Source organism: Mercenaria mercenaria, chromosome 8 (assembly GCF_021730395.1).
Source record: "Mercenaria mercenaria strain notata chromosome 8, MADL_Memer_1, whole genome shotgun sequence".
NCBI classification, from domain to species: Eukaryota; Metazoa; Mollusca; class Bivalvia; order Venerida; family Veneridae; genus Mercenaria; species Mercenaria mercenaria.
Genome location: NC_069368.1, coordinates 24,105,943 through 24,133,250, shown reverse-complemented (window position 1 = coordinate 24,133,250; position 27,308 = coordinate 24,105,943). Strand labels below are relative to the sequence as shown.

Sequence of the window (27,308 nt, the reverse complement as noted above, 5' to 3'; positions counted from 1 at the left end):
TAAATGACGTATTACGAACTACACATATATGTGGAAGATTGATGTAGTAGTTTATACATTTTGTATTTTATTTCAAAAAGCGGAATAAAAATCCAGTACCTTGACAGTTCCTCTTTGTTCCTGACGATATATTTTTCGATTCAAAACACGTTATTTCATCAAAAAACCATAACGTTACGCTGCAACTGATAAAACAAAACCGGAACTAAACATTGTTATATGTCTTTGAAACTTCATGACGTCTTTCCTGTTTACGGACTTTGATATCGGTATGCAAGAAAAAGATTCTGTCACTGGTTATAGGTGCATATAGGGATATCCGGCCCTTGGGTAACTGTTAGGCGGTAACTCGGTAGGAACCTCGTTACCGCCTAAACAGTTACCCTCGAGGCCGGAAATTCCCATCTGCACCTACAACCAGTGAAAGAATCTTATATACCAAAAGGTATATATATTTGAAACTTATTTTTCCATTTTCTACATCAATTTCCAACCTCACTGGGTCAAGGTCCATAACTCTGACCTGTATTTTAGACAAATTATGCCCCCTTTTGGACTTAGAAAATCCTGGTTAAAGTTTTTTTGTGGAAGTACATACAGCTATTACCAAAAGGCATATAGATTTGAAACTTATTTTTTCATTTTCTAGATCAATTACCAACCTCACTGGGTCAAGTCCCATAACGCTGACTATTTTTTGCAAATTATGTCCCCTTTTAGACTTTGAAAGTCCTTGTTAAAGTTCTACATGCAAGTTACTATCTCCAAAACTAATGCAGATATTGAATTGAAACTTCACATGTGCCTTCGGGGTTCTAAAACTAGTTGATAGCATCAAGTCCCGTAACTCTGATATGCATTTTGGTCAAATTATGTCCCCTTTTGAACTTAAAACTATTTTGATATTTAACATTTTGGGTAATATTTTCCTGCTTCTGGGACAATATTTCGAATAGTCGAGCTTGGCTGTCTTACGGACAGCTCTTGTTTTATTTCTTGCTGTAGATCTATAATGTTATGAAATTCTAATTAAATAAAATGATTTGAATCGAGAAATGTACTATAAAGAACAAACTGCGACTACAATTTTCAGCCTGTTTTAAGTAAATGATTTAAAATTTATACACATTGTACAAGTAGATCTAGATCGGCAAAGCTATATCATTTACAGTGAGTGATATACAGTGAGTGGGCCTAAGACCACAGTTATTTTAACTGTATGTTCTATATAGGCACTAGACACGATTGCAATTTTACATGCATTCCAAACCCCCCACTCTAGATGGCCACAAACAGGCAAAACGGGCCCTATCAAAAAGTCATGTTATGCATATTCTGACATTCTCATTCTGTCAAATTCTACATGTACCTACTATTTCATATCTCCTCTATTAAATTATGCCATTTATTGCAGGTCTTTCACTCAAAAAAATCACGAATATTCATCATCAAACAGAGGAACTATTTTCCGCGTAACCACTTCCGTATTTTCAGCGTACCACTTCCGATTTGTGGTCAACCAAGGACAAATAACTGTGGTCTTGTGCCAGTGATATGGATTATATCTCACTGACAGAATACAGTATTTCATAAGAAAGCATAAAATAAATGTTCTATATATTTAGAAAAACAGACATATTAATATCTTGTTGAAATGTTTTCCTTTTGATCGTCTTTATTCAAGGAATGTCTAGACTGCCTTGGAAACTATTTTCAAATTTATTATAGTTATACAAACACGATATCTGCACTTGTTGGTTTTTTTTTTTTTATATAAATTATGCATTGGTTTATATAACATTACATTACAAATGTAAAAAAGAAATATGATCTTGAACTAAATAATACTCGCAATGTCTTGTTATGGTTACCTGTGTATACATCACGGAAAACCCTTACTAATATGTTTACTTCAGGTATTTTAACAAAAAGTAACTTATATATGCTACATATGAAATTGCAACTTTGGAGGGATTAATTTCTGCAGGTATGCAGACCTGTGATAAGAAACATTCTTTGCTCAACGTTTAAGATTCATTAACTCAATCTCAGTTATTTCAATAATTTCTGTTAACGCCACATAAACCCTGTCATACATATTTGAAGGCGTACAAACTTCTTTTTTTTCACACTTGTGAAAGAAAAAAAATGCCATAGCCATTTTAAATGAACTGATGTGTTTCATGTTACAGTTCATCTCTTGCATCTACTTGTAATCTTAGCAGGAAAAAAACAAAATACTTAAAATCAGGAAGTTGAAGCTTGACATCCTGGTCAAGTTGAAGAAAGATCAGCTAAATGGAGAAATACTTTCTTATTACAGTACATCTCTGCCATGTACTAAGCTCAGCAGGAAATAAACAAAAAAATACTTAAAATCGGGAAGTTGTAGGGTTGACATATCTTGTCGAGACATATTATTTTCTGCATGCAGGCGCGTGACTAGGCATACGCAAATACGCACGTGCGGCATTTTCAAATCGCATTTTCAAAAAATAAAAAGTCTAAAAATGCGAAATCTGCATTAAAAATCGATGCCTAACGGGGGTTAGGCATTAAATTCCTATTAATCACAGCTGAATTCTTGTGTTCTTCATCTCAAAATGAGAAAAGTCCCTCACAAAAAGCCGACCGCAGACCTACTTCGTGTCACTGTTTATAACCCTTGATTGTATCGCTTTATCGTTGTATCTCGGTATATTCCAAATGTAACATGAATGTTTGAAATGGCTGACTGTGGCATTTCGTCGCCTTACGCTGACGTTTTTGAAAGGACAGATAACCCAAATTCTTGTAATAAAGATGAAAACGTGGCATTACTCAAAAAGGAAGCAAGTCCATGTTTTTGATTTCCCGTAAATGTAAGCTAACTTAGAATGATGTAGAATCTCTTCTGGTAAGTTCTAGATCTATTTAATTATATTCCACATCATGATAGTAAATTAATTGAACATCTGCCATAATTATGAATTGCTAAAAGTGCATTTATTTAATTATATGTATGTCAATAATGTGTTAATTAACATGTAAACATTAGAAATTGAACTTTCAAGAAGCGGCAAACTGTTACGGTGGGTACAGCAACTGGTTAAATACTACAATAATATATATTGCGCAATCGTATAGTCGTCATATGTCTTTTGGTAGAGCACTCGCTGTCGAATTTATTGGTTCGAGGTTCGAATCCAGCAAGATATGTTTAATCAGTTCTCATTTTTTTTCTTTTTATAATAGTGACAAAATGCGAAAGGCACAAGCTTTGTGGTTTGTGGATTACAAGTTGTTGCGATATTCGGTTAAGTCTAAAGGAGTCTACTGTGTTAACTGCTTTTTATTTGGTGAGCATAACCCAAGTAATAAGGAGCTCTCTAGAGAACCTGCCACATCCTTACCATGTTCAGCAATCTATTGCTGCAGATAACTTTTTGGCTGTTATGAGGGGGGACAGAAAGGACAATGAAAATACTCTTTCGTCGCAGTATCATGAAATAATTGAGAAAAATAGACAGATAATTACTTGTATTGTAGAGACGATTATTTTGTGTGGGAAGCAAAACATTGCATTGAGTATACTAAGGGCCCGCCGAAATACTGAAAACATCCCCTGAGTTAAACAACGTTTTACAGAGGGAAAAATCATTGCTAAGGCGTAAAAAATATTGTTTGCTTCCGGTATCCCGACCTACCGTAAATGTTTGGCCCGACCCTAAATGTGTTTATGGCCTTGGAGAATATTTTTTCAACTTTTTAACAAAAGGTTGCAAAACTGCATTATTTATGCTTTAAACATGGCCAGTGATGTTAGAAATCAACTTGCTGATGCTCTAAAGGTATAACCCCCTTATTTGACATTAAAATAATTTCCGAGAAGTCTCACTTAATAAAAAAATTCAAAAAAAAACCTACCCTAATTTTTTTAGCATGTTACCGGAAACAAAGATTTTTTTAGGCCTAACTAGCAAGTAAAGCATCAGCGGCAGAATTTATCTAAGAACTGTTATCTCGTGCCTCCCCAAAGAGTTTGATTTAACTTATGTCTTCCAAAATACTTTACGCCAGTATTTTTCTATCTTTAGTTTTACCGGCCCTCCTGCCCTAAAATTTGGGAAAGTGAGAAAAGTAAGATTAAAAAAAACAAACTCAAAGTGTCCAAAAATGATGCACACACAGTGATCATAGATGGTAAACTTATTTTTTATGTTGATTTTCTTAGTAGTAGGTATTTTACCTCTTTTTTTTTCAGGAAAATTAATAAATGTGAAGTGTTTTTTTTTTTTTTTTTTTTTTTTTTTTTTTTTTAATTCAAAAAACAGTTTAAGGGCAGGAATATCAGAAAACAGGTTCCATATGATTATACATGAAAATAATGTTTAATGCTTAAGAACAAATCATATGCATTTTAAAAAAAGATGAGTTTTTGAATATGGATTGGGATATAATAAAACAAGAAATGTCCTGACTCCTTCCTTCATATTTGCTGTAAAAACGGGTTCTATTCCAGTTTTTTTTATTTATATATATAAAAATGTAAACTATATGATAAGTGTATTTTTTATTGCTGATATCTTATAATTTAAAGTCAAAGAAAATTATTTTAATGTGAGAAAAAAAGACTATCACGGTTGTCTTTAACTTTTATCTGCCAACTTGTTCCACGGATGGGGTTCGTTGAGCATTGTGATTCAAATCTTGTTCCACAGTTGATGGTATGACATTGTGTAAGAATATAAAATTATTGACCTTAATCACTTAACATATAAAGGTAATGGGCTATAGTTGGATTTGAACCAGTATCCACTCGGCACCAACTGCTGAGCAATTACAAACCTTCTTGAATAAAAATACAAGAACAATAAAAATGTATATTTCGAACATGTTGAGAACTGAGCACAGGTACACCAGGTAAGTTTTTGTGATCAACTACTGTCTGTCCTCTGGCTGTCAGCGTTTGCCTTGTGAACAGGGATGTGGCTGTAGTTTGATTCAATAATCATCATTTCATTTGGTGATAGTGTTGCCTTGTTGGTAGTTTCAGTTCAGGTTGAACAGGGCTGCGTTTGAGATTTTACAATCGAGCACACTTCTTTTTTCCCCTCCTCCTGCCCTACCTTTTTTCCAAAAAAAAACAAACAAATCGGTAAAACTAATAATAAAAAAATTGGCCTTATTTTCAAATATGAATTAAATGGTAGATAAACTTATCGCTACAAAATGGATTTCGAAAATATTTAAATTTTATTTTTATTGCCTTTAATTTAGCTGTTCAACATGGATGTTTTTTACACTGTATCTGCAGGCGCTATTAGTATTTTTTCAATTGAGCATACTACAATGTCCCCATTGGGTATTGGGTTACGGTTGAGTAAACTCATAGCCCCTAAGGGACCTTAAAGTAGTATCCCCTTTGGACAATGACCCGTTCAGCCTAGCTGAAGGTGTCACGTCCGTTTTCACAGGAACAATGCAAAGAAGAAGTGTTCCAATTTTACAGTGCCAACCTGCCAGTAGATGTCACCGAAGACCTCTTTCTCGGGGAATGTGATTGTTGGCGCATTTGGTGGACATCGGATGCACTGAGAAGCTTGGAGTATGCGTCCGATATGTACCCAAGCATCAGAAAATGTCTGATCATTCTGTTAGTGATGCCAGTCTCGACTGCAACCGCAGAAAGATCCTTCTCCACTATGAGAAGGGTGAAGACCTATCTGCGCAGTACAATGAGTACAGAAAGCGGTTGTCCGGGTTAGGACTCCTGAACATTCATAGAGAGCGGGAAATTAGTTCAGAACATGTTGTTGACATATTTGCGAAAAGGAAAAGCCGACGTTTGGCACTTCCGTGTTTGAATATATAATAATGTCAATAGAAAATGTCGCACTGATCATTGATACGACACGAGCCCATCGACCATAGCCATCTATAGTCAATCAGGGGAATTTTTTGTTTTTTCATGCTTACGACTGAAGCGTGTAAAAAGTATTTAATTAACTCCTGTCTTTATCGGAAAAATGTTCTGCATATTTTGATGATTTTCAACACTGTGCCGTAAAATCATTGGTATTCAGTTTGGCATTTACTTGATATGCAAGATCTAGTGATGGACCCTCTCTGGTCACTTATAATAATGTGGTTCAGATCGGCTGTTAAAGATTAAAAAAAAAATAGGTATTAAATCAAATTTGCTACAATGAATTGTATGATTTTTATATTGAAATTCGTCATCCGGATACCCTCCAGAACGCACCTATGAATCATGTTCTAAGAAAAGAAAATTACCGGGGGAGCATGCCCCCGAACCCCCCTAACAATCGTGCGTATTCTCAAAATAGGCCCAGTTACGCCCCTGGCATGGTGATATATGTATCACGCCTAAGCTCTGACTCATGCAGGAAACTTCTTGCAGTCAATCACTTGTAGAGAATATAATAATTACATGTACAGTAGCTGCTTTTCGGGACACTGTTAATGTTAATGAACACCGTATGTATATAAAACACAGTTAAAATATTATTAAACCGATTAATTCGTCAAAATATTTTCATTGCACTGTATACTCAGTGCAACTCCTGGAGCAAGACGGAAAATTATTTGTTGCACAGAGGTTGTTGCTCTTGAGAAGTTAATTTAACCGCATCGATAGCCTAGTGGTAGAGCGTCCGCTTCGAGTGCGCGAAGCCGTGTGTTCGATCCCCGGCCGCGTCATACCAAAGACGTGAATAATGGAACCAGTAGTACCCTTGCTTGACGCTTTAGCATTAAAAGGGAAACTGGTTTCTCTTTTCTTATACCCTCGTGGCGATGGATTCCATCAGGAATGAGTTATCGATAGTGTTTAGTATAAGTTGTAGTTGTAGAACTTGCTATTAAATCGACCTAAGATAAACTAGTTCAAACAAAAGTTACTTTACTATGAATCACTTCAAATTAGAAAGAAAATATTGTCTTTATAGCGAGGTATTTGCTCCTCAGAGGTGTCTTTATCAGATATTTAATATTTGTTTAACGCTGGTAACATGGAGACGGGGCAACGTCAAATTTTCGTGTGCGACGTCATTTCACTTGCTATGTCAACTAAAATAGTTATCCAGCATGAAAGACTATCGGTTTTACTTACAATATTCACTACGGTAGTAAACGCACTTCACCTACACTTCCTCGTAATAGACATTGTCGGCTTAAGTTGATGTGGACAATGAACTGTGAATGTGCTGTAAATCCTGGGGGTCTTCTCAAGACATACTTGTATTTAATTCACTGTTACAGTACCTGACTTTGTTCATGACAGAACGTCATTCAAGTATTATATAAACAGACTGAATGAAACTGAGTCTTGGTAATGTTCTATGTTTGTATAGGAAGTAATTATTTGGGACAATTTAAATGAATGTTAGTAAAGGAATGTTCTCATAAGACACTAGAAGAGTTACTTTAACCAAACACGAGTAAAGTTTTTTATCAAGAGCTCTCCAAAATATACATAAACTTAGAATAAGATTTCTTTTAAAAACAAATAGTAATTCTACAAAAGTTCCATCAACTATGTTTCCCATTTCATTTGATATATTGTGTTTCTGCCTTCGTCATAGTCTGTCCGTCTTCATATAGCCTGATCTAGCTTCTCAAAATCCTCTGCTAGGATTTAAACGGAACTTCACAGAAATGATATTATGAAGCCTTGTTGTGCGTATCCTCGTTTTTTTTGTGGAGTTAGGGTCACTTAAAAGTAGTTTTTGAATGAAATTTGTCCGAACTGCTATTTATTATAATTAGCAGGATTTGAAAACAATTTCATAGGAATGATCCGTTCAAATTCTAGCTGAGCATGTATTACGAGGTTCATATTAAATTAAATTATCTTGTGTACTGAGTAATGGCCCTTTGATTATCCTACATAAAGTCTTTGAAAAGATTTTTTCTGTAATTCACTCCAAATTTCATTGAAGCCTAAGGGATTTATTGAAATAAGATGTGCATATCGTTGGTACATACTGCTCGAAATATTTTTTCCGGATTTATGTCCATTATTCATTTTACGGAAAAAAATATTCGGACTTCTTCTCCTAGTATAGGGCTGTTTGTGTGCTTTGACTGAAACGTCTTAGGAATGATAGTTGCAGGTCTATATTATTCATAAGGTATGGATTGTACGTTGAACGATTTGACGAATTAATTGTACCTCATTATTAGAAATAGAAATTATGTAGACAGATCCTCTTTCATCATTTTGGGAACGCCATCAACGCCAGTGGAATTAGGAAAATGTTCTAGAAAATTGTTTTATTTGAAAAAATTTGCAAATGAACAAAATCTGTGTAAAGATAGTTTTGTGTAAAATATTAATGTACTGCATTTTAGTAATTGTTCAACATTCTAACATGATCAGATTCATTTTCCTATTAAACAAAGAAGGCAGAAAACAGTGAATTATTATACAACAAATCACTGTTCTGACGTCACAATTATTACGTCATGGCGTCAAATGGCATAGCGGCGCGCTGGAAAAGAAACCGATTGAAAACGTGCAAATATTTAATTAATGTTGGCAAGGATGTATTTAAAAATCCTTGGTAACGTGCTAGAATCGAAATAATATATCTCATTTAGTGATTTGCTCTTGAATAAATCATTGTTTGTCGTTCAGATGCGTATTATTATATCACGAGGGCGCATCTGAACTCCAAACAATGTTTTATTCAACGACAAATCACTGGGTGAGATATATTATTTCTTAAGTATAACTGTTTTTAATGACCAAAATAAACATACAAATTAGCGAAACTATTTTAAACCGGCAAAATTCCTAAAACGTAACACTAATTTGGGAATGTTAAATTAAGAATTGGGGAAAAATATTTTCTTTGCTTTGGGATTACATCCTTTTACTGGAGGTAGATTTATAGGGAGAAAAGCCCTGCTAGAAATTTTTGTCAACGCTTCATTTAAAAATTCTAGTCCAGATTTCAATGATAGTAGAAAGTGCTTGGTATATTGCCTTGTTGAGCATATCATTGGCACGTCCGCTCGAAATATTGTTTGCGGAGTTATTACGCTTAAAATCATTTTCGAATAAAATGAGTAGCACGGGTCCTGCCGCTAAACAATTTTTCACTGATATACGATCCTTGATTTTTACACTAAAATTCACATAACACCGTTAAAATATTCACATATCACCGTTAAAAATGTCATTGTATTCAGTTACAAAGTTTACATTATTTATTTTACATCGTTTTTTAGAATTTAATGTAAATGTAAACTGTCATTTTTATACATTTCATTCCTCTACTGTGAAAATGTAAATAGTTATACATAATCAGTTTCGTATAAAAGTAATGCTCTGACCTTTCTAAAAATCATATTCTATAATATAAAGAATCATCATCAGATTTTATAAAAAGGTTACAACATCAATAATAGTAAATATAGGCAAGTTGGCGAGCGTAGCGGTCCGCAAAAAGGACATTCAAGGGTATTTTGATATAATGAAAAATGGAAGCTTTGCCGAAAAGAAAGTGCGATCGCACCCGATGCACCTATCCTTTCCCGCCTCTGGCTACGCCCTTGCAGTATATGTTTCTTTGTTGTAGGTTAACATTAATTTCCCCGTTCTATTTTATCAGGAAGGGAGAAAAATCGTTTTTTAAATATCTCTCAAGCATGATTATAGATTGACGAGCACATTAATGTATAAAAGAGACTGTCGAGAATATAATGTAAAAAAGAGGATAATTTGTTTAAGATTTCGCACTTCAAGCATATAATTGTAGTCACTGAAAATGAATGCACGGCTTCATCTATACTTGGGATACACATTTTGATAGTTTAAAAATCTCTACACTAGCTTAAAATGAAAGTCAGATGATCATCAAACTGTAATTTCATGGTCTCCGACCAGTCTATTTTCAGTATCACAGTTAGTGGGTTTGACTTGTCACTGTGTTAAAGCAACTTAAAAATAGTTTGCTCGTTACATTTTAACATTTTCCATGAAAAAACAGCAACAGTCACTTGCTGAGAAAGGGTTAACTTGTACCGGTAAGCAATCCAGGAACACTGGTTAGGCCAACTGCCTGCCGTTACATAACAGAAATACTATAAAAAACGGCGCTTACCAAAACTAAATGAATAAATGTGTTTTGAAACGCTCCCTAGACAGTCCGCATTCGGTGTTCACAGTCAGACTTCACATAAACCGACAATGTCTAATAGGCATTTCTAGCCTATCCCGGTGCTGACTTGGATGTCGTATGCCGATTAAATATTGGGGGTTTTCTCAAATGCATTTAAGTATACGCATGTAAAGATACAGGGCTATAGCAAGCGATGATTTATTTCCAAGGATCATTATACACTGGTTTAGAAAATAAATCAGGTAGATTTGTTACTATATCTAATTGAAAATATAGCACTATTTTACTTCTTTTAATAGTTCGTGTCTGCAAAACTATTAAAAGACACACGTATGTTCACTGTTTGGATGCCTCAACACATGTTTTATGTTCGGTGCTTTCCAATACTTTTGTACATATATTGTCTGCGTTTAGATATATATTAGAACAACTGTATGTTTTATATATTTATTAATCGAAAAAATGACTTGAAATGAAATACGGTGGCTGATTTGTGATATTTCGTTATTTCGATCTATCGCAGCGATACAACGATAAACGTCGTTATGGCGTCCTGCCGGAAGTCGCCACGGATAAGGCTATATACCAATAAAAGAAAGTGTTCTTTGTTTCATCAGTATAAAATTCAGCTACTTCAGAACAATTTTGTTACAGTTTCTAGATTTTCACCCCTTCGTAGACCTATTTTCCACAAGATATCCATACATTTGCTTCAAGAAAACGAAAAGAAAAAGGGGTGTTGAATAGTATGCAGTGGAATGCAAGTCAACTGAAGTCAGGTACCCTCATATTGCCGCATTTCAGAAATCGGTCCGCAGAATAAACACCCTACTTTCGTTTTCAAGTAAACAACTCGAAAACATGCGAATATTAGCATGAAAAGTGTCCTATTTTATGTAAAAGTCATTCCACGAGTGAAATAATGCCCATTTGGCCCCCGATTTACGCGCAAATGCGCGAAAAATGGAAAAATTAGGATCTATGTATTAGGGACTTCTTTCGATACACCAAGGAAGCACATTTTTGACCGAATTACTGCATTATAACCATAATGTCGCCCTGCAGAAAGTCGTTACGGCCCCCGCAAAACGTCGCCCAGCAGAACGCCGCTATGGTGCCTAGCCAAACGTCGCCCCACCGAATGTCGCCCTACAATTGTCATCCCGACAAACGTCTGTATGGCGCTCCGCCGAATGTCGGCCCGCCAAATGTCATCCAGTCAAACGTCGTTTCCGCTTTCCGGAATGATATGACAGTGGAAAATCACAAAATCAATATTCTTTTTATCACATGTTAGGTTTGCTGTCGAAACATCAAAAATTCTACTTTCTTTTACTATATAAACAAGCCAATTTGACCAACGTCTCCTATACTATAAACGACGTCGACGTCAAGCTTTATTACACTAGTGTATTATCATTTTATGTCATGGCTTTATTACACTCCTGCGACGTCAAACATGTGATAAATGACAGTATCAATTAAATTGGAGATAAAAGATTGTAAGATTTTAATTCTGATGGAATATATGTATGTCCTTTATGAAGTGTTACCAGAGAATATTGCTCAATTTCACAATTATTCCCCTCCCCAAACCTTCCCACCCCACGATCTTACATTACACGATATTTCTTGGAATATAGATAGAGGGCAATATGCTTGCGTACGCACGTTTGTCAGTCCGACCGTCTTATCTTTATCGAGATTATAAATTTGTCTAACATTGGAAAAACACCTTACGCTTATCTCAGCGAGATGAATTGTCGTTCGAGCACTAGATCCCTCTCCGAAAGGTCAATGCTACACTTGAGTGAGTGGGTTTGGCAAAACTTAAGGCAAGTATTATCCGAGCAGTAACTTTAATACTCGTAGAGAAATCTGTTTTACTTCCTCAATGATGCGGCTAGTGCTATGCAAAACACAGGCCCTAAAGTCAGGCGGGGCGACGTTTAGTAGGGCGAAGTTCGGCAGTGAGACATTCGGTGACAGTCGGCGGGGCGCTATAACGACGTTTGACGGGGTGACGTTAGGCGCAGCGACGTTTGGTGGGGCACCATTCAGCGGGGCAGCTTTGGCGGGACGTTCGGAGAGGCGACATTTGACTGGGCGCCTTAACGATGTTCATAACGTCTGTCGTTATGTCGCTGCGATAGAGCAAACACCATACAAAAAGAATGGTAGCAGAAAATACAGTGATATAAAGTGATACAGTGATTCCGCTTTCTATATGTGCGAATACGGAAATGATATACGGTAGGCGTATTATACGAAATATTTAGCATGGGTTTGAGCATATATAACCTGCGAATGTCGGTCGATCGGCCTGTCATGTGACTTCTAAAAATGAAAATACAGACTGTCGGTCGATCAGCCATATGGCTTTTAAATAAAAACTAGGACCAAAGTATCGAGTGGTCACCATATGGCTACATAAGTGGGATTTTGTGTGGACAGTACGAAATCTGGAGATTGAACGCACTCCAGTTTTATCATAGAACTGTTTAGACGAAATCTCGAGATACTAAGTCGAAATTTTGAGTATTAGACATTAGAAAATCCAATTTTCGAGTTATTTAATTCGAAATGTCGAAGAAGTAAGACGAAATATCCAGTAAGGCATATCAAACTTTTCAAAATATAGGGTTAGAAAAGTACGTAACTCGAAATTAAGAGTTACATACTTTTTTGAATATCACATAGCTGGCATTAATGCTCTTTCGTATAATGCAGCCTTTTCAGTACGGCTAAAATTCTATAGTTTATCTATTTATTCTACGTTTATCCATTATTTTACAATTATGTTTGATTTGTTTTACATTTCTCTTTGTTGAAAATATGGTTACAAAAGTCTGAATTCAAAGCGACTTCCTGTTGATATCTAACATTACTCAATTACACGTGTACAACTTCACTCTAAAACGTTTTAAAACTAAGCGAAGACATATCCAGACTAAGATATTAACCACCAGATTGGTATGAAATAAATCAATTAAGTCGTGGAATTATTAATGCTACTCTCACACCACGTTATATCACTTGAATATTTTGAGATGTCCCCTTACACAGGTAAACAGGTAAATACGTCCTTAATCCGGTATACAACTCGTCATCGGGATAGATTAAAAATGCCTACTAAAAATACCATTTAGGAGATGTTTACTTCGAACACGTAAATGGTTCAAGCTTCCCCCAAGCTTTTTCATAATAACAATGTTATTTAGATGTTTACCTTTAGCTCGATAGTGCTTCAAGCTTCACCCAAACTTTCCAACATTAACATAGTTATATTTTTACTGAAATCTACGGAATCCTGTTGGGGCCATTTATAATGTCGCCGTTGCGTTTGCCGAGCGTCGTATTGCATTGTCGCTATGTCAGTTCGTATTGTCGCGATGTCACTTCGCGTTGTCGTGTGCCGACCCTGCAAACGCGATGGCGACATTTTCAAACGACATGCGATAATCATTTTCCAAATGTCGTATCGTATGTCGCGTGTCACGGGTTTGGGTGAGGGTCGACGCGCGACAATTCCAAACGATAAAAAGCTGTATTTCCGTACTTTTCCATACGTAAAATGTCCAATTTTTTCAAACTTCAAATAATTGTAGAATGTTCCAAACACAAGATATTTTAATGAAATAACTTTTATAAATTAAATATAAACATTGTCTAAACGGATATGTAACTTGTATAATTTTACCCCGACGGTTTCGTCGGAGGACCGTCTCAAAATGTATCATTTTTCGTGAAAATATGCATACTTCTTCCTATATTAAATAGAGGGGTGGTCCTTGTATGAGGAGCCATATCTTCATAACCTGATGTCCGATTTTAATAAATTATACCTTGTTACAAATGGCAAGCCAGTACCTACAGAAAAGAGGCCACGTCAGGTTCGAACCCGGTCGGCTAGTGTTCAAGGTCAAATTCCGGTAATATTCCCAAAATATGAACTTGTCAGAGCAGTCAAGACAGTCCTGAAAACCCAAGTACTACCTTCACTGAGTCCAATGACATCCTTGGAGCAATTCTCATGGCTCCCCGGGTCGGGTCAGCTTAGTCTTTTATAATTTAACTGTCACAAAACATGTTTATTGATCGCACAAGGTACAAAGGTTTAGTGGCATTTTTGCCTTATGGAGCACTTTATGTTGTACTGAAATCAGTGTACGAGTGTACATGTATGTAGTGCCTCTACTTATATATGCATTACTTATCCATATAATATGATACGTTTAACATGGAATATGTGGTCATTCATCAGTATTTACGGTGTTTTAAACTGTATATATAGTTCTTTTTGATATATACGCGATGTTTTCATCGACCGACACTTGAGGTCAGGACTCTCCACCAACCCCACTCTCCTCTACCTCTCCCCTGTCCCTGGATAAATTAAGCGAATAGCTTTAGCATTTTATTGGTTAAACTTAACAATGGACGGGGGAGAGGAAGGTGGGGGTGGTGAGCGGGAAGTCCTGACTTCAAGTGTCATGTTTACACGCAAATATTAATTGTATCCAAATTTTCTATTTCAAAGTAAGAAAGGCCCCTGTAGCGCGGTGGTAACGAGAAGTACCTGTCCCTATCATATAACATGAATGTCGGTCCCAGTCTGACAAATACAATTTTTTTATGTTTACATTATAAATGGAAAGTCTATTTTGGTTTAGAAATTAAACATTCTTTGTGTTCTGTTGTATTCTCACACCTACCTTTTTAGTTCACCTGAACTGAACTTATAGATGGCTGGTCCGGCATCTGTTGTCCAATATTTACATAATCTTCTTCTCTGGATCTATTAATCAAATTTACATGTACACCAAACTTAATCTATAGCATCCTGGCAAAATTCTTTCTAAAGTTTGCTCAGTGTCGGATGCTTGCTCCCGTGTACAATCTGTAAAAATAATTATATGTGTCTATTTTTCGTATGTGTTGATTTCGTAAGACATTGTAGTACATGAATGGCTCCTTTGATTTTATGATCGGTTGCTCAAATGTGGTGTCACTGAGCTGAAAATTTGTTTCCGATCGATAACTGAAAAATGCTTCGGTACAAGAACATTACATATTATCTAGGTAAAGTTGAATTTTCTCAAAGATCAACGCCGTATTGACTTTGAGCGGGAAATTGGTTTAATAAGTCAAGAACGCTTCATCTCAGGAACCTCAAATATCCTTGGCCTAATGGTCGTGAATGGTAGATGACCCAGTCTGCTCCCGGTCGAATGTCGAGGTCACAGTGACCTTGAGCTGAAGGCTGGTTTCCGATCGATAACTAAAAAAGCCTGTATGAACCTCGACTTGATATACAAGTTGATCGTGACCGGCAAACTGCGTATGACGTTGTTGGAACTTGAAGTCTGTTTGTTCTGTAATTAATATGTAATTATTACTTTTTTCGCTTAGGTTCCAATCCATTATCAGGATGGCACATCAACGTCATTTAGAGAAGGAAAAGTACAGACAATGGGTGAAAGCCGGACTTGGTTTAGGATATTTAAAAGAAGGACTATCGCCTTTTTGTGACGACGTCGCCAAACAACAGCATAAAGACATCTTAGATAACATTAAACAGACAAAGAATCTATCGACTGTGACATGTGGTCAGTGTGCTCTGAGAACTCTCAAACCTGACCATGTTAAAATAGGAAAGAATCAATGTCCTTATGGCCAAGCTAACTGTAACTGCTGCTATACGACTGGTAAAATTGCTTGTCCAAACAACGTATGTGGCGCCATCTATGACAACATTATAACTAACCATGCGTACACACCACCAGCTCCTTCTTGGAAAAACACCCAATCTCAGCAGTGGACTGGAGATCCGTGGAGTATAGCTAAATGTTTCATCAACGCTCCTGGATATGATCAGAAGACATCAGCAGCCGACATCGACTGCACGGGATTACTGCATGTGATTATCAACAACAAATATTTTCATAATCACATTCTGTGTAATTTAGGTGGAGCCAATGTATTTCTAAAGGTAAAATTGTACATTCGGACACTTCTGCTTTAATATTTCAAATACAATTTTTGTCAGCTTGGTAAAATTTATACTAAATTATAGGTAAATGCATTCTAAGCTTGTTTCCTTGCAAACTCCAAACATATTACACATAAATGGTGTAAGTACAAAATCTATTTTTACACATGCAGTCTGCATTGTAACAACATATTCCTATAAATTTCCATCCTTATATAACTTTTGATTATCTGTAGTAGCAATTGTAACTGTACTTGTCGAAAATTCTGCTCAAAATCACGCCTGACTTACAAAAGGTTTAACCCTTGGTGATTCTGCCTTTGCGACCAGTGCAGACCAAGATCAGCCTGCACATCATGGTCTGCTGCGTTCGCTATTCATTCAGTAAGTATAATTATAATGAACATCCCTTTGAATATTATTCTTCCGTGTATTTGACTGTTGTTTTGTTATCGAACGAAATCTTCAATATTTTTCAATGTTGTCAATGTAAAAATAGAAATGAGTGGATTTTTGTGCTCGCTCATGATTTATAAAACTATCTCAGGATATGTATATCAAATGAAAATAGTCCGACAACATACAATGCAAAAGATGCAAGATCTGCCTTTTATATTTACTTCTAAAAACAAGTCGTAATTTTGGCAACATATATAAAGATATATAATGAAATAAGAAACTAACAAATTCATCTTTAGAGAGGTAGACATATAATGTCTTTTATATGCTGTGAGAACGTCTACGTAGGGGGTCGTAACTTACGGGGCTTTCGAGTCTGAGGTAATACTCTTAGCGAACATCTTACGTTCGAAGTAGTGCCCCCCCCCCCACCCCCCCACTCACACACACACCCGCTAAACATAATTCATCTTAAACAGGCATTGTTACAAATCTGTAACCATGTAGATCTATCTTTACTGCTGTTTTTACTGGTTTTATATATAAGCTAAGATTCTGGTAACACTTAACACAGCTGTGTTCTTAAAGAAGTTCACAATATCGAAGAATGAAAGATAAATGTATTTTTGTTTAATCAATGAAACAGGTGAGACAATACAGAAACGAGATTTTCCACTCAAGCACCATGGAATTAGAAGAGGCAGATGCAAATAGATACATAGATGATATGATTGCAGTGCTGGAAGATGGTAAGGAACTGATCAGCCGAAAAGATGCTCAGGACGCCGTAAAGAAACTTGAAGAGGTTGGTACGATACATTTTGTAAGTTTTTAAATATGTTTTTTTACATAGACAAAGAATAAGATTAAAATCCGAAAAGATGCTCAGGACGCCGTAAAGAAACTTGAAGAGGTTGGTACGATACATGTAAGTTTTTAGATATTCCTTTTTAAATAGACAAAGATTAAGATTAAAATTCGAAGAAGTTGCTAAATCTGTCTAATTCTTATCATACTGTACACTATTGATTCTGCCTTTGCGTCCAGTTCAAATCATGATCAGCCTGCACCTCCGTGATCATAATATGCAATACTCGCAACTCAGTCGGTATCTTTTTGATAAGCACCCTTTTTAACAATTAATGCTACTGTCCGGAAAAGTTCATTTAATTTATAAAAAATATAGCAAGTTAAGGGTTAAAAAAGGTTATAAAAACTGATTCACTGAATTTCTAATGTTATTTTAGTTTTGCATCAACAAACTGTCATTTATTGTAATACTGAAAAATCTGGATTGTTAAATGTTTGTAATATTAAGTTACCCATCAAGCAATATATATTGGACCAGTACGGTTTTTCAATTTCAACCGTTAAAAGTTTTGCAAAGTTGATGTAATACCGTAATATTGGTCAAATATTATTCCCGACAGATAGCGGTTACATATTGATGTCTCTGATACTTTAGGGGTCGCTACAATCTGACTTGATCTTCTAAATGAAGATCTGAGAAGGATCCATTCACATTCGTCTTCAGTATATTTTGGATTTCCAATATTGTTTTTTTTTTATTTTCGCAAATCTTTTTTTATCACACGATGAAAGTCGGAGGGATATAGTTTTTGCGTTGTGCGCCCGTCCGTCCGTCCTTCCGAGAATGTTGTGTCGCGCGTAGCTCTAAAAGTATTTGACGTAGAGTCACAAAACTTTACAGCAATGTTGGTCAGCATATGTAGTTGTGCACCTTGGGGTTTCACGTCCGGATTCATTCAGTCGTGTAGGAGTTTTGGCCCCTGACTTTGTAACAATTGGTCATTTTAATGTTGTGTCGCGCGTAGCTCCAAAAGTATTTGACGTAGAGTCACAAGTCTATACAGGAATATTGGTCAGCGTGTATAGTTGTGCACCTGGGGTTTCGCGTCCGGATTCATTCAGTCGTGTAGGAGTTATGGCCCCTGACTTAGTTAGAAATTGGTCATTTTAATGTTGTGTCGCGCGTAGCTCCAAAAGTATTTGACCTAGAGTCACCAAAGTTTACAGGAAAGTTGGTCAGCATGTGTAGTTGTGCACCTGGGGTTTCGCGTCCGGATTCATTCAGTCATGTAGGAGTTATGGCCCCTGACTTAGTTAAAAATTGGTCATTTTAATGTTGTGTCGCGCGTAGCTCCAAAAGTAAAATGCGGTGATGGTCAGGTATCTAAAAATCTCAAGAAAGCATATATGTTTATATGTACATTATATATGGTTATTTTTGCATTTTTTTAAATAGCAACATATTGTTTTCTCAAAGTTGAACTGTGTCCTTTGTCATGTAGTGGGGGCATCTGTGTCCCATGGACACATTTCTAATTTTTTCTTGTTGGCGTGTTTTCCTTTTGAATTATCTGTTTTGGGGTCGTTATACGTTTTCAGGGGCGGATACAGGATTTGGTATTAGAGGGGGCGTAAAATATTTGTAGTGTATGTAGCAAGTGGGCGGGGGGGGGGGGGGGCGGGATGCTCCCCCAGAAAAAATTGAAAACAATGGATCCATCTGGTTCATTCTGGGCATTCTTAGGTACTTTATTTGCTATTGACAAACGACAGGTTTTGTGACAAAATCAGACCAAATAACATGCTAATTATGGTCACATTTTATGAATTGTCAGAAAATATTTTTGCACAAGTATCTCTGATTCTTAACCTGAATTCTGAAGTTTTTAAATTGTAAAGTGCTTATGTAAACTTTGTCAGCTTTTAAATGTGCGAGCATGGCGAGCGAGAAAAAGAATGCATTTTTTCTCACCAGAAACAAAAAACAAATTACCTGTGCGATAGAAAATGTATATTCTATATTTTTCACTCAGAATAGAAGACAAATTACGTATTAGAGCATAGCAAGCGAGATAAAAAGAAATGCATATTTTCACCCAGAACAAAAGATAAATTATCAATGCGAGCGTAGCGAGCGAGAAAAATGCATATTTTATATTCGTCAGTCAGAACAAAAGACAAAGTATGTGTACGCGAGTGTAGCGAGCGAGAAAAACTACTTATTTTACCCAGAACATTTGACAAATTACCTATGGTCCGGCGATTTTAGAGGGGGAGCGCGCACATAAACGGAACAACGTAATATATTTTGATAGTTTAGTATTTTATGGTGGCGTACCAGAAGAACCTAAACAGAACATGCGCTTCATGACTAATTCGCTATTTAGTTTTCGCATCAAATGTATGCGATATTAAGCGCCATCGTCAGAAATTTCTGTCATAAAACATTTTAGTAACTTTTCTAAATTACATATAATAACGTATATCTGAACAGCTGAAGAATGACGATTTCATCATAACCACTGAAAATATGGAGAAAGTTCTTGGAGATATCAAAGAAGAATTAATGGAAGCTATGAGAAAATCAACAGAAGGTCTTGCGACTAAGGACGATTGTGACGATCTCAAAATGAAAATGTCTACACTGGAATCTCTCATGTCTGAAATAATGGAGGTATACAATTTATAACTTCTTGATGTTGTTCCGGTCTGAACAAACTGAGATATACAATTTATAACTTTTTGATGTTGTTCCGATCTGAACAAACGGAGGTATACACTTTATAACTTTTTGATGTTGTTCAGGTCTGAACAAATGGAGGTATACACTGTGTACATTTTATGTTATTCATGTCACAAACAAATGAAGGTATATGCTGCCTGACTTTTCAATGTTCTGTAGCTCTGTATACGGAACTGGAATCTCTCGTGTCTGAACAAACGGAGGTATCAACTTTCTGACTTTAATTTTTTTTCTGTTGTTTTGTATGAAGTAAAGACTATTAATACACAGTAATTATCTTTTAACTATGTAAACATGATGATTTTTCGACCTGAAATAAATTTTGATATCGCCGTCTATATATAGGGAAACTCGACCTAGAGATATTAAACTTTTGACACTTATATATATCCTCTCTCTTTCTCTTTCTCTCTCTCTCTCTCTCTCTCTCTCTCTCTCTCTGTCTGTCTGTCTGTCTCTCTCTCTCTCTCTCTCTCTCTTTCTTTCTTTCTTTCTTTCTCGTGAAGAGTAGACCACATCTGAAGTAGTAGACCAATTCAAATGAACATATGCTTAGCTATAATTATTTCTAGATAAGTAATAAACTGTAGAAAGGTATGGACACTCTGATGAAACAATGACTTAATGTTCTTTTTAATGAGTTTCATAATAACTATTCATTGTCATTCAATATATATATATATAGGGGATCTTATCCAAGAGATGCTAGACTTTTAATACTTAGACTTGTTGTTTTAGCTTACCTGAGCACTGCTTAGGTGAGTTTTTCTGATCGCTCGATGTCCTAGGTCCGTCGTCTGTCTGTCGTCTGTCGTCCGTCAACATTTAGCTTGTGTATGCGATAGAGGCTGTATGATCTTCATGAATATTGGTCAGAATGATTATTTTGATGAAATCTAGGCCGAGTTCGAAAATGGATCATCTGTGGTAAAAAACTAGGTCACTAGGTCAAATCAAGGAAAAACCTTGTGTATACATGCGATAGAGGCTGTAGTTTTCAATTGATCTTCATGAATAATGGTCAGAATGATTACCTTGATAAAATCAAGGCCGAGTTCGAAAATGGGTTATCTGGGATCAAAAACTAGGTCACTAGGTCAAATCAAGGAAAAAAGTTGTGTATGCGATAGAGGCTGTATTTTTCAATTGATCTTCATGAATAATGGTCAGAATGATTACCTTGATGAAATCTAGGCCGAGTTCGAAAATGGGTCATCCTGGGTCAAAAACTAGGTCACTAGGTCAAATCAAGGAAAAACCTTGTGTATGCGATAGAGGCTGTATTTTTCAGTTGATCTTCATGAATATTGGTCAGAATGATTGGTTTGATGAAATCTAGGCCGAGTTCGAAAATGGGTCATCTGGGATCAAAAACTAGGTCACTAGGTCATATCTAAGAAAATACTTGTTTAAACTCAAGAGACCACATTTTTAGTCCAATCTTAATCAAAATTGACCAAAATATTTGTTTTCATGAAATCACTAGGTTAAACATGTTTACACTGTTGTAGTATGTTTCTCAGGTGAGCGACCTAGGGCCATCTTGGCCCTCTTGTTTACATATAGGGGATCTTGGCTTAGAGATACTCGCCTTTGATACTTTATGTGTAGGGGATCTTGGCTTAGAGATACTAGGCTTTTGATACTGTATGTGTAGGGGATCTTGGCATATAGAGATACTCGACTTTTGATACTTTATATATAGGTGTACTTTGTTTGGAGGTACTAAGCTTTTGATACTTAGACTCTTGATTCTTAATATATAGTGGATCTTGGCTTAGAGATACTAGGCTTTTGATTCTTTTGAAACATGTAAGTTAAAAAATGTTTAATGTATGTATTATATATAAAATTTGTTTAACAAAGAAATGTTTCTTTAAAGGAAATAAAAAGACCAAAGACAGATGATTTTGCCAAAAAGGAACAGTCGGATTACGAAAAGTCCAAGTTAGGTAATAGAGCATTATATACCACAAATGATTAAATGTCTTAATAATTTGACTGAATACTAAAGTTTGGTTTCCTATTGTTACACATCATATGACAAGGGTCATAATTCTCACCCCAATATTTTATGAAAATTGGCCCATGTTTAATTAGAATTCCAGGCTAAAATTTTGATGCACTCACTTTATCTCTGTTATTACTAAATCGATTTTACTTAAACTTAAAGTAGTTGTTCCACATCATCACTCATCAATCGGACAGTTTTATTTCATGAATTATGCCTTTCTGGATTAAAGTATTTTTATACACTTTTTGTATATCTGAATTTGATTCAACCTGCAATAGTTGTAAGTTTAACATCGTCTTGGTGGCACAGTTGTTAGCAGGATATCGTGAGTTCGATGCCCAGTCTGGTCGGCCCTGATATGACCCTCTCTGGATGAAAGGGGAGTTTAACCGAATTCACTTCACTTATTTAAATTTATCTTGCCAACACGGAATGTTTGCTTCCTTTGACAAAACAGTATTGTATTTTATCACTCCACTGAATATAAATCTAGTTTCCGCAGGTATACCCTGTTCCAATATCCGTGGACGTTGTCCCGTATATGACAGCTGTGGTGTTATTTTCCAATGCGTTTATATAAAATGTTTTACATTGAATATTTTTATATCTAACATGTTGTTGAAATGATCAAACTTGAGGGAGATATATTTTATTCTTTTTATCTTACTTCATGTTTTGAAAATTATTGTAACTTACAAATCAGAACATAAAATGTGGTATAAACCAGTTATTCGCTGAAATGTATGTGTATGTACGGAAGCCTGTATGGGGCACCCTGATGATGAGATGATGTCGTCTGTTTCGAGTTGCACATCACAACAAGCCGTCGAAATTATGACAAAAAAACTCTATACACCATGACATGTTGTCTTACAATATGTCAACATATCGAGTTAATAAATCCCGACAAAATAATATGTTGTAAATGTCGACTTTTAGTAACATTCCTGCCAACATACATCAAGTTCACATATACAACATATCATTTTGTCGGTATAATAACGTTGTAGTATGGAAGCGTATATCGTACATCCTGTTGACGAGTTCATATAGGAAAAACATGTTATGGTATGTCTTCTTGCTTCAATAGAACACAGTGTGTCGACATAAATAAGATGACTTGTCTACATAATATTCCAGTATCGCTACATAAAGTTTTGCGGCATGCTAATATGTTCTTACCTTTGCTACATATATTATTCCGACATTTTCATAATAAGGATATGTCGACATACATCAACACGTCTTCGCGGTTTATATTTTCCCTAATTATGTATATTATAATAGTATTACGACATACATTTTGATAATTTAACCACTTAAACCATTGCCGAAAAATGTCAAAATAATTGTTTAGGTATACAGTAATTGAACCGTCCGTTTTTCAGTCTGTCCGTCCGTCCCCACTTTGTTTTTCCAGAGCATAACTTAAAAACTATTAAGAGATTGACTTCAAACTTGGAATATAAGTAGATGTCGACAAAGAGGAGTACAATATCTAGTAACCATAACTTCATCTTAGTATTTTTGAGTTATTCTGAGTTTTGAGTTTTACTTACACTTTGCTTGCCCGTAGCATAACTCGTGAAGTATGCAAGGGATAGACTTCAAACTAGGAATATAGATAGATGGCAACAAGGAGGAGTGCAGTACCCAGAAACCATTATTCCAATTTTAGTAATTTGTTTTAGCTCATTTTTACTTTCTCTTTGCTTGTCCGGAGCTTAACTTAAAAACTATGCTAGGATTAACTTCAATCTTGGAATTAGGTAGATGGCGATGAGAAAGAGTGAAATACCCAGTAACCATAACTAAATCTAGCCCCAGTTATTGTTGAGTTATTCCTTTTTTCTTTTTCTTTGTCCATCTATTTTCTTGGTTATTATAGAAGGTCACCCTACAATATTTGAATTAAGATTAGATAATAATTATAATAAAAGAAGTGCAGTGCAGAAGAAATATTTCTCTAGCATAAGTAATTTCATTTTGAACTAAGTTCAGTACAAAATTTCATGAACTTTACTTTTCCGCTTCTATAAAATATCAATTTAAAAAAGAAATCTGCCATGTAACTGTGGTCTAAGGTGTTGGCTAAAGAACAAATAATGAACAAATTTCGAAGGGTGGAGGTTCAAGTACCGTCGGAACGATATCTTTTAAAACAAATGTTCTCTTTTTACTTAGACAGTGTTATTTAATGCTCTGGAGTCATCTGGTCATTTTCACAGTGGCATGCGCAAACCCCAGGTTCTTATCTCAAGGTCAATGTCACAGTTGAAAGTCAAATGTCATGTAATCCGGCCCAAACTTTGACATGATTTGACTTCAGTGACACGGGTGTCAATGCATATCCTAACTTAAAAGTCAATGTCACAACTGGGGATCAATGTCATATCAGATCTTGTCCGGCCCATAACTTTGACTTGCATTGAGGAATCTTGTTTATATTTAGCATGAATGTTTCACTTGATGAGACGGAGTGTCATGTGTGCAAACACCTTTCTTATCTCAAAGGTCGAGGTCACAGTCTATATTTTAAAGGGCGGGCTCGACATATTGCCCGTGTCATCTAGTTAAGTTATGTTCCGGACAAACAAAGTGGGGACGGACGGACAGACGAACTGAGAGAAGTCAATCCCTTGATTAGTTTTTTTAAGTTATGCTCCATACAGGCAAAGTGGAGACGGACAGACAGAGAGACGGACACACGGACGGACAGTTTAGTTACTATGTTTTGACGTTTCTCCGAAATGGTTTAAGTGGTAAAGTTGTCAAAACGTATGTCGGAATACTAAGATCATATATATAATTAGGGAAAAGATAAACCGCGATACTCTGTATATATAGCAAAAGCGCGATACACCTTCTCGCAAAGATGTGTTGATGTATGTCTACATATCCTTATTATTAAAATGTCGTAATAATATATGTAGCAAAGGTAAGAACATATTAGCATGCCACAAAACTTTAAGTAGCGATACTGAAATATTATATAGACAAGAGATGTTAATTATGTCGGCATGATGTGTTCTATTGAAGCATGTCGACATACCATAACATGCCTTTCCCTACACGAACACGCCAGCAGGATGTACGATATACGCTTCCATATTGTAGAGTTGCTTAAATAACATGACAAGTTGACATATCTACAGAGGTTGCTTGTCATGCTTTTTGACAACTTGTTTCGTTGTATACCGTATGTCGGCATGGAGTATGTCGGAAGGCATGTTACTTCAAGTTGACATATATAAAATGTTATTTTGTCGGATTTAATAACTCGACACGTTGACATATCTTAAGACAACATGATGTGGTGTACAGAGGTTTTTCGGCACATTTTTGACGACTTGTTGTGTTGTGCAACTCAACATAGACGACATCATCCCATCATCAGGGTGCCCCATACAGGCTTCCGTATGTATGGGTTCTCAGTGCATTATAATTATTTAGTCGTGTTTTAACATTACAGAGTTACAGACAAGTTTGATAGAGTTTTACAGTGAAGATGTGCTACACATGTCTGCACTTCCACAACAACAGGAGGGTAATCTGTGTGACTTTAAAGATTTGTACGTCAGACCACGAATGGTAATTGAATCAAAGGGTAACAAACAAACAGAGGAGACTGCTGTTCTATCAATGTCTGATATTTTCCAAAAAGACCGTAAACCTTTAAAAAAAGTCTATGTCCTCGGAGAAGCGGGATCAGGTAAAAGTAGTTTCTGTAAAAGTTTGGTAAATTACTGGTGTTTGGCACATTCTGATGAAGGACAAATTATTGACGATGAGTTCAGTGGCGTCAGGGAAATGAAGAAATTTAACTTTTTGTTTCTTCTTCCTCTCCGTCATTATACACATAAGGTAAAAATAAAAGAAATGCTGGAGGAAAAGTACGATCATCCTGTTCTAACGAAGCTTCTTGAATGCGAGTCTCAAACCTGTCTCGTTGTTCTTGATGGTCTTGATGAATGGACTTCTCAAGCGTCAAAACGTCCTCCTGAACGAGACTCGTTGAAGCAGTATACCGTCATAACTACGTCACGACCCTGGAAAATTGCAACGTTAGGAATAAGCGATACAGAGATACGACATAAGATTGTCCTTAAGGGGTTTGATGATAAAACATCTTTAAGGAACATGATTGGAAAGACAGTTCCAATATTAAACAAAACGTTTGAAAAAGACAAAGTTTCAAGTGATTGTGAAAAGGCGCTTGAAAACAAATCTGTGAAAAATCTAAAACATACAGCGATTATGCTGCAGCAGTTGATTTGCCTGTGGTTTGACGACAAACTTCATGATGAAATCTCCAGATGTGCGCTATACACTGAAATGCTGGAGCTTTTCTTTGATTGGCACAAGAAAAACTCCGACGATCCTCTGTTCACAAAAATGATGAAGAAATCAGAAGACCTGAAAAATGTAAAACTTCCTCTCTGTCTGAGAGATTCTGAAGTCTGTAAATCACATAGTTATATCATTCATGATGTTTCAAGGTTAGCTTATGAAACACTGTTCAATAACACGAAAGAAACGTCTTTGTCATTTGATAGTTCTACCTTTGAACAAAAGAAAATATCAAAAGATGTAAAATCATGTTGTTTGAAATTGGGAATCTTGTCTGAAGATAAATGTCAGAGTTTGTCTGCAAGTAGAAGTAGAAGATCGGTCATTTCGTTTGTTCACAAGTCATTTCAAGAATATTTGGCTGCTGTATATATTGCTATCTGTTTCGAAGAACGTATCGCGCCGTTCCCAGATTCGGTAAACACAGATTTATCTGGTCATTGTGTACAGCATATTACAGACTTTTTCAGTAAGTGCATAGCATTGGATGAAATCTTAGAACAGGAAAATGTATTAATTATGCTATGTGGTCTAGAGCCTCAAATCGCTTCATCCGTTTCAAAGTATATATACGATATTGTTACAACGGACAAACGTGTATTGCAACACAGACGAACAATAGATAATCATTTTAAACATACATATCTTATCTCAACAGTCCAGAAATGTATTTTTAAATGTATAGAAGAAATGCAAGCATGTATACAGTCCAGCCTTAATCTAGGTGACATATTCGTTCAAAGTACGTCCGATTGCGAGCGTTTATGTAAAATTTTTGAAAAGCAATTTATTTCTCCTGACAGTGTCGTTGAGTTCATTATTGGTTCCTTGGTTAAGGTTTTGCCAAGTACATATAGCATTTACATTTAA

The 27,308-nt window shown here is 35.9% G+C and overlaps 1 protein-coding gene across 1 annotated transcript in view; it reads left to right on the top strand.

Moving 5' to 3' along the window:
- The window catches only part of LOC123522820 (uncharacterized), a 47,523-nt gene extending 20,215 nt beyond the window's left edge, over positions 1 to 27,308 (top strand). Inside the window, exons 2-6 of the mRNA XM_053549077.1 lie at positions 15,543 to 16,122; positions 17,168 to 17,326; positions 19,826 to 20,005; positions 21,957 to 22,026; positions 25,561 to 27,308. Of these exons, the coding sequence (XP_053405052.1) occupies positions 15,562 to 16,122; positions 17,168 to 17,326; positions 19,826 to 20,005; positions 21,957 to 22,026; positions 25,561 to 27,308 (2,718 nt within the window). The 5' untranslated portion in view covers positions 15,543 to 15,561. The remainder of the gene's footprint in view (positions 1 to 15,542; positions 16,123 to 17,167; positions 17,327 to 19,825; positions 20,006 to 21,956; positions 22,027 to 25,560) is intronic.